Source organism: Oncorhynchus keta, chromosome 20 (assembly GCF_023373465.1).
Source record: "Oncorhynchus keta strain PuntledgeMale-10-30-2019 chromosome 20, Oket_V2, whole genome shotgun sequence".
NCBI classification, from domain to species: Eukaryota; Metazoa; Chordata; class Actinopteri; order Salmoniformes; family Salmonidae; genus Oncorhynchus; species Oncorhynchus keta.
In genome coordinates, this window is record NC_068440.1 from 34,361,787 (window position 1) to 34,374,724 (window position 12,938).

Consider the following 12,938-nt stretch of genomic DNA (forward strand, 5'->3'; position numbering starts at 1 on the left):
ATGAGCAGCTTTATGTAGACATAGCCCCACCGACATCCACGCATCGAATGGGGTTGGAGTCGAGGGAAACAAATAAGTGCTACCAAACATAACAATGTGCAGTTCATATATATTAGAATGAAGTGTGTACATAATCAGCCAGTGTCTTTTACGCCCTCTTCCGAATGGTAGCTATAAATGCAGAGGTTGCGCACAGTGCAACAATGTGATGAAGTGTGAATATTTCTGAATCCCACATACAGGAAAACCGTTACAAATAAATGACATTATTACGTGCCTCACCACCCATGTTATCTACATGATTAAATGTCTGTGTGTGCTGTGTTATGTAGGTAACAGAGAGGTTCTCTCAAACAGAGAATGTGTCAACATAAAAGTTCAATCAGGAGAAACAACAGGGATTATCCAGTCGCAGTACATTTTAATGACCTAAAACATTACATTTCTTTAAATTCTTTAAACTTTACATTTTGTGGCATAGAGAAATTTAAGATATCAGATATCAGACAGGATATAAATAATACTCTGAGCAAAAGAGAATGTTTTGGGATTTTTACCCTCCAGACATTATTTCCTAAAGGTCTTAGTGATGAAATGCCTATGTATGTTATGTTGTAAATGTGAACATAAATTATGCCCCCATTTCAGATTACTTTGACGTTTTTCTTGTGCTGTTCCCAATGATTTATGAAAACTTGCTCGATGTCCTCATTGCGGTTGTACAGATGTGGTTAGGACGAGAGGTTGACCGATTGATCAGAATGGCCGATAAATCAGTATGACCAATTAATTGGGGCCGATTTAAAATTAGGACCGATTTCAAGTTTTCATAACAATCGGTAATTGACATTTTTGGATGCCGATTGTGGCCAATTACATTGCACTCCGCGAGGAGCCTGCGTGGTAGGCGGACCACTTGTTATGCGAGTGCAGCAAGGAGCCAAGGTAAGTTGCTAGCTAGCATTAAACTTATCTTATAAAAAAACTATCAATCTTAACTACACATGGTTGATGATATTACTAGTTTATCTAGCTTGTCCTGCGTTGCATCTAATCAATGTGGTACATGTTAATTTATCATCGAATCACAGCCTACTTCGCCAAACAGGTGATGATGATTTAAAAAGCACATTCGCGAAAAAAGCATTGTTGTTGCACCAATGTGTACCTAACCATAAACATCAATGCCTTCCTTAAAATTAATACACAATATATTTTTTCACCTGCATATTTAGTTACCATTGCCTGCTAACATTAATTTATTTTAACTATGGAAATTGGGTCACTTCTCTTGCGTTCTGTGCAAGCAGAGTCAGGGTATATGCAGCAGTTTGGGCCGCCTGGCTCGTTGCAAACTGTGTGAAGATCATTTCTTACTAACAGAGGCCTTAATTCATTTACATAATTATGACATAACATTGAAGGTTGTGCAATGTAACAGCAATATTTAGAGTTAGGGATGCCACCCGTTAGATAAAATACGGAACGGTCCTGATTTTCACTGAAATAATAAACGTCTTGTTTTTGATATGATAGTTTCCGGATTTGACTATATTAATGACCTAAGGCTCGTATTTCTGTGCGTTTATTATGTTATAATTAAGTTTATGATTTGTTATTTGACAGAGCAGTTTGACTGAGCAGTGGTAGGCAGCTGCAGGCTCGTAAGCATTCATTCAAACAGCACTTTCCTGCATTTGCCAGCAGCTCTTCGCTGTCAGCTCTTCACTGTCATAAACAGCATTGTGCTGTTTATGACTTCAAGCCTATCAACTCCCAATATTAGGCTGGCAATACTATAGTGCCTATAAGAACATCCAATAGTCAAAGGTATATGAAATACAAATGGTATAGAGAAAAATAGTCCTATAATAACGACAACCTAAAACTTAACTTGAAGACTCATGTTAAAAGGAACCACCAGCTTTCATATGTACTCATGTTCTGAGCAAGGAACTTAAACGTTATACATGGAACATATTGCACTTTTACTTTATTCTCCAACACTATGAATTTGCATTATTTAAACCAAATTGAGCATGTTTCATTATGTAATTGAGACTAAAATGATTTGATTTACGTATTATATTAAGTTAAAATAAAAGTGTTCATTCAGTATTGTTGTAATTGTCATTATTACAAATATATATAAAAATTGGCCCGATTAATCGGTATCGGCTTTGTTTGGTCCTCCAATAATCAGTATCGCCGTTGTTTTCCCTCGACTCCATGTTTTCCCTCGACCCCATTCGATGCGTGGAATGGATGTGGGTGGGGCTATGTCTACATAAAGGTTGACTTGCAAAAACTCTGACGAAGTCCGTGAGGCCAAAACGTAAAGCTTAGAGCAGTGATACTATCAAAAGCAGTTTTCTCTTTTTTCTCATTTTTATTCAACTGTTACCATGCACCTTAAAAAAAGATAGCTCAGATGTGCGATTGCCTTTTGAATTTTAGATTCTTCAACGTAGCCATCCTTTGCCTTGATGACAGCTTTGCACACTCTTGGGATTCTTTCAACCAGCTTCATGAGGGAGTCACGAGGAATGCTTTTCCAACAGTCTTGAAGGAGTTCCAACATATGCTGAGCCTTTGCAGGCTGCTTTTCCTTCACTCTGTGGTCAAACTCATCCCTAACCATCTCAATTGGGTGATCAGGTGATTGTGGAGGCAGCACTCCATCACTCTACTTCCGGGTCAAATATCCTTCACCAGAGTGCAGGTGTGTTTTGGGTCATTGTCCTGTTGAAAATCAAATGATAGTCCTACTAAGCGCAAACCAGATGGGATGGCGTATCGCTGCAGAATGCTGTGGTAGCCATGCTGGTTAAGTGTGCCTTGAATTCCACCCCCACACCATCACACCTCACACAGAGATCAGGAACCACACAGGAACCACGCAGGAACCACACGCAGAGATCATCTGTTCACCTACTCTGCATCTTACAAAGACACTGTGGTTGACCTCATAAGATGCTTGTGTTACTTGAACTCTGTGAAGCATTTATGTGGGCTGCAATCTGAGGTTGCATTTCATTGCTGATTTCTGAGGCTGGTAACTCTAATGAACTTCTGCAGCAGACGTAACTGTGGGTCTTCCTTTGCTGTGGTGGTCCTCGTGAGAGGCAGTTTCATCATAGCGCTTGATGGTTTTTGGGACTACACTTGAAGAAACTTTCAAAGTTCTTGAAATTTTCCGCATTGACTGACCTTCATGTCTTAAAGTAATAATGGCCTGTCATTTCTCTTTCCTTATTTGAGCTGTTTTTGCCATAATATGGACTTGGTCTTTTACCAAATAGGGCCACCTTCTGTATACCACTCCTACCTTGTCACAACACAACTGATTGAATCAAACGCATTAAGAAGGAAAGCAATTCCACAAATGTACTTTTAACAAGGCAAACCTGTTAATTTAAATGCATTCCAGGTGACTCCCTCATGAAGCTGGTTGAGAGAATGTGTGTGCAAAGCTGTCATCAAGGCAAAGTGTGGGTACTTTGATGAATCTCAAATATAAAATATATTTTCATTTGTTTAACACTTTTTTTGTTTACTACATGATTCTATTTGTGTTATTTCATAATGTTGATGTATTCACTAATATTCTACAATGTAGGAAATAGTCCAAATTAAGAAAATAAAAACCCTGGAATGAGTAGGTGTGTCCAAACCTTTATTTGGTACTGTACATCTGTGCACTTGTGGGAATTCTCATAAGCATTTCAATACCAATTAGACTGCCTTTGGCTCCTTGATTGGGAACCGTACCAGATGAGGTGCAAAAAGTGATTGCATACTAAATGACAGATTTTATGGTATAATTCGTTTTTATAATTAAATCGTGGCAACTAACCCGCTGGTTTTACTCAGTGCTCGGTCACCACAGACAGGACAAATAACCTCCATGAACACTATAGCTAGCTCTTAGAGGAACATAAACATGTTTGTCTTGAACAGCTTATGCATAACATATACTTCCATATATTAATGTGGATTTTATGGGAATGGCCTGCCACTCCAAATCACTGAAAAAAGTACATGATAGGGGTTGGCGGATGTTGATATTTTTGTTTTGCTGCTTAGTGGCAGAGCAGTTTAGCATGAATTTAGCCTTTAATGGTATAGCCTATGTACTGTGCTACCTGGATATAATTCTCACACAATATGTTTGGAAACAACTTGATTATTGATTTGATTATTTGATGACTTTGAGGTCGAATGCAGATCTGATTGTTAAGAGAAGATGATTTAAAACCTCAATTTGGCAGCATTCAATCAATCTATGATGAAAAAGACAAGGCTCTCCAAGCCTCTGGCTGTCTAAATTGAGACACTGGACCAGGTTCAGATAAAACAAAATGGACGTCTGGAATACTGGGGACCTATTAAGTGGCCTGATGCTGTAGAAGCAAACACGCTAATAGTAATGGAATTATGATATAGGCCAATGGTTGAAGGATCCAATCTGACAGAAACATAGTGAAGACTTGCCAAATTAATTACTCCCCTGAGGCCAATGGTAAATTCTAATTTACATTTCTCTGCACTGGCCTGTAGTCTACTGATAGAGGAACAGAGGTTGCCTTATCAAAGATGGCATTAGCTCCAGGGGAAGAGATTGTCTGTGACACCAGTCTTCTGGTCATGAATTAACATGAAGTCCTATTTCTGACTGCACTGCTTAGAGGAGTGGGGAAATGGTCTGACCAGTGGCAGAGTGCACTGTGATTCAGTATGCTATAAGGGGGCGTTTGGAACATTTTAATTCTAGGGAACAGGAGAGAAAGGACCCTGGAGGATCATTGATTGGATTCATTGTTGACGGTTAGTATATAAAAATCCTGAAGTTGCTTGAAAATGACCATTTGGTTTCCAACTCAGATGTGCAGAGCTGTCTAGTATAGGCTTGGCTGCCGGAGGCGGTTCTCAATCAGAGTCAGGTGATTCTCGTTGTCTTTGATTGGGAACCGTATTTAGGTAGCCGGGGTTTCACTGTGTATTTCGTGGGTGATTGTTCCTGTCTCTGTGTAGTTTCACCAGATAGGCTGTAATTAGGTTTCACGTTCCGTTTTGTTGTTTTGTATTTGTATCAGTTATTTCATGTACCGCGATTCATTCATTAAAGACATGAGTAACCACCACGCTGCATTTCGGTCCGACTCTCTTTCAACAAACGAAGAATGTCGTTACAGGTACACAGTGATGTGTTGTGTTGAATTTTCCCCAAACATAATGCTTCACATTCAGGACATTAAGTTAATTTAATTTTCAGTTTTACTTTAGTGCCTTGTTTCCTTGTTGCAAACAGTATGCATGCTTGGAATATTTTTATTCTGTAAAGGCTTCTTTGTTTTCACTCTGTCATTTAAGTTAGTATTGTGGAGTAACTACAATGCTGTTGATCCATCCACAGTTTCTTCCTATCACAGCCATTCAACTGTTTTAAAGTCCCCATTGGCCTCCCTAAACAGTTTCCTTCCTCTTCGGCAACTGAATTAGGAAGGTCACCTGTATCTTTATAGTGACTGGGTGTTTTGATACACCATCCAAAGTGTAATTAACAACTTCACCATGCTCAAAGGGATATTCTATGTCTGCTTTTTAAAAATAATAGCTGCCATTCTTCGCGAGGCGTTGGAAAACCTCCCTGGTTTTTGTAGTCGAATCTGTGTTTGAAATTCACTGCTCGACTGAGGGACCATACAGATAATTGTATGTGTGGGGTACAAAGATGAGGTAGTTATTCGAAAATCATGTTAAACACTATTATTGCACACAAAAGTGGGTCCATGCAATTTATTATGTGAGTTGTTAAGCACATTTTTGCTCCTGAACTTGTTTAGGGTTGCCATAACAAAGGGGTTGAATACTTGTTGACTAAATTAACTTGAAATTGAAAAGCATAATTCCACTTTGACATTATTGGGTATTGTATGTAGGCAAGTGACAAAAATGTAAATGTTAAACTTTCTAAATTCAGCCTGTAACACAACAAAATGTGGAAAAAGTAAAGGGTTGTGAAAACTTTCTGAAGGCACTGTTATGCTATACGTGAATTCCTTTCTAATAGTGCTGAACAGCAGCAAGGTTGCACACATACAAATACAAACACTGTCTGGGTTCAAATTCCCCCTCAAACTTTGATTAAGGTGAGACGTGGTCTCTTCCATTCCATTGCTTATCAGAGGTGGCCTTGAAAAAAGGCCCAGCAGCATTGCCAATAACAGCTTCAATTCGACCGCCACCGACTTCCTATGAGAGATGAGCTGCATTGAGAGGGCGCGCAACAGCTGGCTAATGTCAATAACTGGTTCAATCAGAGATGAGAACGTGCTTTTTCTGATGGGATTTCTTTCAGACAGATCCGTTGGGTAAATTGGATTTTGGGGTGGTTTTGGTGTCCGAAGGTACTTTGCAGCTGCTGCTTTAAAGCTGGGCTGCTTGTGGCTCACCAGGTGGATTGAAGCTTGGCTGCTTGTGGCTCACCAGGTGGATTGAAGCTGGGCTGCTTGTGGCTCACCAGGTGGTGTGTACCAGTAGGGCCATATTAAGAAGTCACACACAGTGCCGTTGTCAAGGGGAATACATCCCTAAGCAAACATCAACAGCAGAGATGAAGATCAAATCTCAATCTTCTTGCTGACCGATCTCGCCAAGTGCGGAGGTAAAGGTTTGTTCATTTTAATGAGCTTTTGAACCCACTACTGTTCCTGGCACCAAGCCAGAAAATAAATGAGGTCCTAACGTCCTTTTCGTTGAGAATATTCACAATAAGTCGCTTTTAATAAAAAAGTCTTCAACGTGGGACACTTCATATACTGATGTCCAATGAATAGCTCCTTAGTAGGGTATTCAAAAAATGGTGCGCTAACTATTTACAATCGTTAGTAAATGATGAGAATATTATTTATTCATGCCCTATTCTTTCTTTAAATACAGACGTTGTCCTTTGTTGAGAAGGTGAAAAGTGCTTTAACATTGTCCTCTGGAGAGGTGTCGGGGACAGAAATAAACCCATTCAGATGCACTGAGCTATTCTCTGCAGATTTGTTTCAGAGTGATTTTAACCCAGCAGTTCCCAAAATAGGGGTCACAACCCCATGTGGGGTCGCCTGATATGTAAATGGAGTCTCAGGAGAATTTTAAAAAATCACCCAAAATGTGCAGGGAACACTCTGCTGTCTCCCTCACATCATTAAAAGTCATGGTACCCTTCGCCAGCTCATATCTGTGTGAAGCCAAGTTCCCAGTTGTTTTGAACGCAGCATTAGAGACATTATGTCAGACTAATTTGCAGTTGCCTGTCATAGCCCCGCACTAAATGTATGTGATGGTGAGTTGAGAAGACAATCAGAAATACTGTTAGAATGTTTTTCAATTGACTGCAAACATTTTCAGATATCAAAATGGGGTCGTGGATGAAAACAGTTTGGGAATTCCTGGTTTAACCCCTGCTTCTTCACATTCTATTAAAGCTACAGTCTGTGGTCTGGGATCCTTGAATAATATTATGTAAACACTCACACCTTATGTGTTAACCCCTGCTTCTTCACATTCTATTAAAGCTACAGTCTGTGGTCTGGGATCCTTGAATAATATTATGTAAACACTCACACCTTATGTGTTAACCCCTGCTTCTTCACATTCTATTAAAGCTACAGTCTGTGGTCTGGGACCCTTGAATAATATTATGTAAACACTCACACCTTATGTGTTAACCCCTGCTTCTTCACATTCTATTAAAGCTACAGTCTGTGGTCTGGGATCCTTGAATAATATTATGTAAACACTCACACCTTATGTGTTAACCCCTGCTTCTTCACATTCTATTAAAGCTACAGTCTGTGGTCTGGGACCCTTGAATAATATTATGTAAACACTCACACCTTATGTGTTAACCCCTGCTTCTTCACATTCTATTAAAGCTACAGTCTGTGGTCTGGGATCCTTGAATAATATTATGTAAACACTCACACCTTATGTGTTAACCCCTGCTTCTTCACATTCTATTAAAGCTACAGTCTGTGGTCTGGGATCCTTGAATAATATTATGTAAACACTCACACCTTATGTGTTAACCCCTGCTTCTTCACATTCTATTAAAGCTACAGTCTGTGGTCTGGGATCCTTGAATAATATTATGTAAACACTCACACCTTATGTGTTAACCCCTGCTTCTTCACATTCTATTAAAGCTACAGTCTGTGGTCTGGGACCCTTGAATAATATTATGTAAACACTCACACCTTATGTGTTAACCCCTGCTTCTTCACATTCTATTAAAGCTACAGTCTGTGGTCTGGGATCCTTGAATAATATTATGTAAACACTCACACCTTATGTGTTAACCCCTGCTTCTTCACATTCTATTAAAGCTACAGTCTGTGGTCTGGGACCCTTGAATAATATTATGTAAACACTCACACCTTATGTGTTAACCCCTGCTTCTTCACATTCTATTAAAGCTACAGTCTGTGGTCTGGGACCCTTGAATAATATTATGTAAACACTCACACCTTATGTGTTAACCCCTGCTTCTTCACATTCTATTAAAGCTACAGTCTGTGGTCTGGGATCCTTGAATAATATTATGTAAACACTCACACCTTATGTGTTAACCCCTGCTTCTTCACATTCTATTAAAGCTACAGTCTGTGGTCTGGGACCCTTGAATAATATTATGTAAACACTCACACCTTATGTGTTAACCCCTGCTTCTTCACATTCTATTAAAGCTACAGTCTGTGGTCTGGGATCCTTGAATAATATTATGTAAACACTCACACCTTATGTGTTAACCCCTGCTTCTTCACATTCTATTAAAGCTACAGTCTGTGGTCTGGGACCCTTGAATAATATTATGTAAACACTCACACCTTATGTGTTAACCCCTGCTTCTTCACATTCTATTAAAGCTACAGTCTGTGGTCTGGGACCCTTGAATAATATTATGTAAACACTCACACCTTATGTGTTAACCCCTGCTTCTTCACATTCTATTAAAGCTACAGTCTGTGGTCTGGGATCCTTGAATAATATTATGTAAACACTCACACCTTATGTGTTAACCCCTGCTTCTTCACATTCTATTAAAGCTACAGTCTGTGGTCTGGGATCCTTGAATAATATTATGTAAACACTCACACCTTATGTGTTAACCCCTGCTTCTTCACATTCTATTAAAGCTACAGTCTGTGGTCTGGGACCCTTGAATAATATTATGTAAACACTCACACCTTATGTGTTAACAGGTGCTTCTTCACATTCTATTAAAGCTACAGTCTGTGGTCTGGGACCCTTGAATAATATTATGTAAACACTCACACCTTATGTGTTAACCCCTGCTTCTTCACATTCTATTAAAGCTACAGTCTGTGGTCTGGGATCCTTGAATAATATTATGTAAACACTCACACCTTATGTGTTAACCCCTGCTTCTTCACATTCTATTAAAGCTACAGTCTGTGGTCTGGGACCCTTGAATAATATTATGTAAACACTCACACCTTATGTGTTAACCCCTGCTTCTTCACATTCTATTAAAGCTACAGTCTGTGGTCTGGGATCCTTGAATAATATTATGTAAACACTCACACCTTATGTGTTAACCCCTGCTTCTTCACATTCTATTAAAGCTACAGTCTGTGGTCTGGGACCCTTGAATAATATTATGTAAACACTCACACCTTATGTGTTAACCCCTGCTTCTTCACATTCTATTAAAGCTACAGTCTGTGGTCTGGGACCCTTGAATAATATTATGTAAACACTCACACCTTATGTGTTAACAGGTGCTTCGAGTGAAAAAGTCAAATTCCAGCAGATCCTTGAAGGATATAACTTAAATAAATGTCTCATGAGTTTAGAGTCATAAAACAAACATGTACGTTTTTATTTGTGTATTAAATCACAGAATCTAGTTTTTAAAGCATCTGATGAGCTAATAAGCAAACTTAGCAACTCGTCTTGTCTTATATAGTGGTTCCGTGAGCTATTTTTAAACCAAACTAAGTTTCCAAGATGTAACAGTAGGCAAACATATGTATACATACAAATATATGTGATCCAGGTCCTTCAATAGGACAACATTTATTCATTGTGGGGGACATTTTTAAAGATTTAGTTAGTTTATGGTAAATTTGTGTCAGAATAACGCCACAACCACAACACACAGCAATGCACATGTGAGTATATGATTCTGAATGATCTGTTATACAGTAGCTTCGTTTCGTTTAATCAGCAGCTTTGGAATAAGATGGGGGGGGAAAGAGACAGCTATTTCAAAAAGAGGAGAAGAAGTGATTTGTTGTTAATCTATTGGTTAATTTGGAAGAGGCAAAAAAAACAACTTTTTTAATTGAATGCTGTGCTGCGCTGTGCTGTGCATACAGTAGTTGGCATTGCTACAGAGAGAGTGTTCTAATTATAAGTTGAAAAAACGAAAGCTCTGATTGCCCACCCAAATCAGGTCCTCGGGATTTACGGTTTCCATGAGAAAATAAACATGTATCTTGTAGTTGTAATCATGAGAGTTGAAAGACAGAATGATAGAATGACAACGTCAGCCTGAAACAACGACAAAAAATGACATGAAAAGAAAAGAAAACAGCAAATCTAAGCCCTATCATGACAATAAGAAGAAAAAGTCATTGAGGAGGACAGAGTGAAGAGGTGTAGGATTCATCCCCCTTTCAGAGCACTATGTGTTGATTCTCTCAGGGCTTTAAAAGGATTACATTCTTATTTAAGTTTTTATTTTTTTAGGTGGTCAGGAAACTCCTTCCTAAGCGTCTTTGCATTGATTGAAACAGAGGCTTACCTTGATAATGGGCGCTAAAGCCCCGATATCGATGGTTACTGTCAGTTACAAAGTGTAGCCTCAGCCAGTTCTTGTTGCTGACAATAGGAGACGGGACATTCATCCCAGATAACCTGAGTGAAACAAGAGGAAAAAATCATTAGTTTTTTTTTTACATCCATACTCAAAGTCAGCATGCTACAACACCAGTGTATTTTAGAGTCTCAGCCAATCAAAAAAGATAACCTTTGTTTTTGAAACAAGGTTGGGACACAGTACATAGGTAACACAAAATAAAATTAATAAAAAAAAAAAGGCATCTTGTAGACCTAAGTAAAAATGGTCTACAAGTCAGATTGCTTATTATGCATCAATGACAATAGGACATAGAACTGTTCATATTCATAGGGTAATGTTGAATGGACACATGCTGATAGTAGAACAGAATGTCCATTCCCCTGGTGAGAACACAACAAAAGAGGAGGATCCTCAACTGTTTTAGCCACACCCCCTTGGCCAAAGCCTAAGGCTTCGATCACACCGACAGCGTCATTATATTGTTGGTACACCAGAATCACATTCATTTCCAGTGAAACCCTGTGTTTACCTTGCAGCGTTGCATTGCAGAGACAGTTGCAGTGCGTTCTGTGTGCTGCATACTTAGGATTTATCCAACGTATGAGTCTAACTGTATCCGTAGACGTCTTGACAGAAACGGTAGCAGAAGGTGAATGTTGAACTGTTGTCACACACATCCAGATGATGCTGCGTACTATTTTGCCCAATGACGCAGTCGGTGTATTGGAAGCATCACACTCTGGTGTGTAGACATACGGAGTGTACACAAAGCATAATGTATGAAGACCCTTATATGTTAGTCACAAAGTGAAGGCTACCCCGTGCAGATCATAAACAAAGCATATAAGAAGCTTAAGTATTAGTCACAGAGGATCAGCTACAGTATATCCACCTGTTCAGAACGTCACACCGGCATAGCCTTAATATGCTTACAGAGTAGACCGTGTATCTGGCCCTCGCCCTCGCACGGCTTGGCCAATGCCACCACAACACACAAAGGAGCTGGCCAGAGGAAACTGCCTCCGAAGGGACTGGGCTCTCTTCCCTCTTCCTCTCCCTTCCTCCTCTTCCTCCCCCTCCCCTCTTTCCCACCTCTGCCTCACACCAACCTTTATTGATGACTGGTGGGATATGTCATTAAAAGGACACGGTCACTTGGATCACAGCTTAGTGGCTTCTCCAAGCTGGAGCTGTGCCATATCATTCATGTTATTACGCAAAAAGTCTCTTCCATTACCCGCATTGTGGCAGCATCCCAAATGGTCACCTATTCCCCTTATAGTGCACTACTTTTGACCAGAGCCCCATGTGTCCTGGTCAAAAGTAGTGCACTATGTAGGGAATAGGGTGCCATTTGGGTGGCATCCTGGGACAGAGGCAGAGACAGCAGAACAGAACACTGTCTGGTTTAACTCACTCCGCCCTCAACTCTTTTGGAAATATAGTATTTGTATAAATTGACTGTAATTGCATTACATTTATCCATTGCTCTTGGCATAAGCTTTGTAGAAAGAGTGAATAGGAACATTTCTACAGGATGTGCTTAGCACAGATCCTCACTTTGGGTGATACAAAACATGTGTATCACTGGGAAAATGTTAGGAATGTGTATGACCGATGTAAAGAACTACAGAGGTCTCATAACAATAACTGTATCCTTGGCACTCTGCCTGAGATAAATCCTTTCACATACTTGAATAACCGTAGTATAAATATTATAGATGGAATCCATTTAAAATGTACACGTATTTGTGGAGGAAATGTCCTCTACTTGAACTAGCACCTTCATTACCAGTGCAGGAGGCAACTCCGCAGGGTTATTTAGTTCATGTCGGAGAGCATCATTGGCCACACAGCGAGTTAAGGTACCAGTAGCGTCGTGAGTCTCATCCAATAATATGCATGTTAATTACATGAGTTATACCATTCTGCGCTGGACATAGTTCGAACAGATGGAGAGGGTTGTCACCATCCCTCCCATGTTATACAGTTGAGTGCTACACTATTATTGTAAATAAGAATTTGTTCTTAACTGATTTGCCAGGTTAAATAAAGGTAA

General features: G+C 39.6%; 1 protein-coding gene across 2 annotated transcripts in view; it reads right to left on the reverse strand.

Annotated features, from left to right (window-relative positions):
- LOC118399009 (CUB and sushi domain-containing protein 3-like) overlaps positions 1-12,938 on the reverse strand; it is a 908,305-nt gene that overhangs the window by 474,344 nt on the left and 421,023 nt on the right. For both annotated transcript variants that reach the window (XM_052472732.1, XM_052472731.1), the window contains exon 6: positions 10,823-10,935. In XM_052472732.1, coding sequence (XP_052328692.1) covers positions 10,823-10,935 — 113 coding nt within the window. The remainder of the gene's footprint in view (positions 1-10,822; positions 10,936-12,938) is intronic.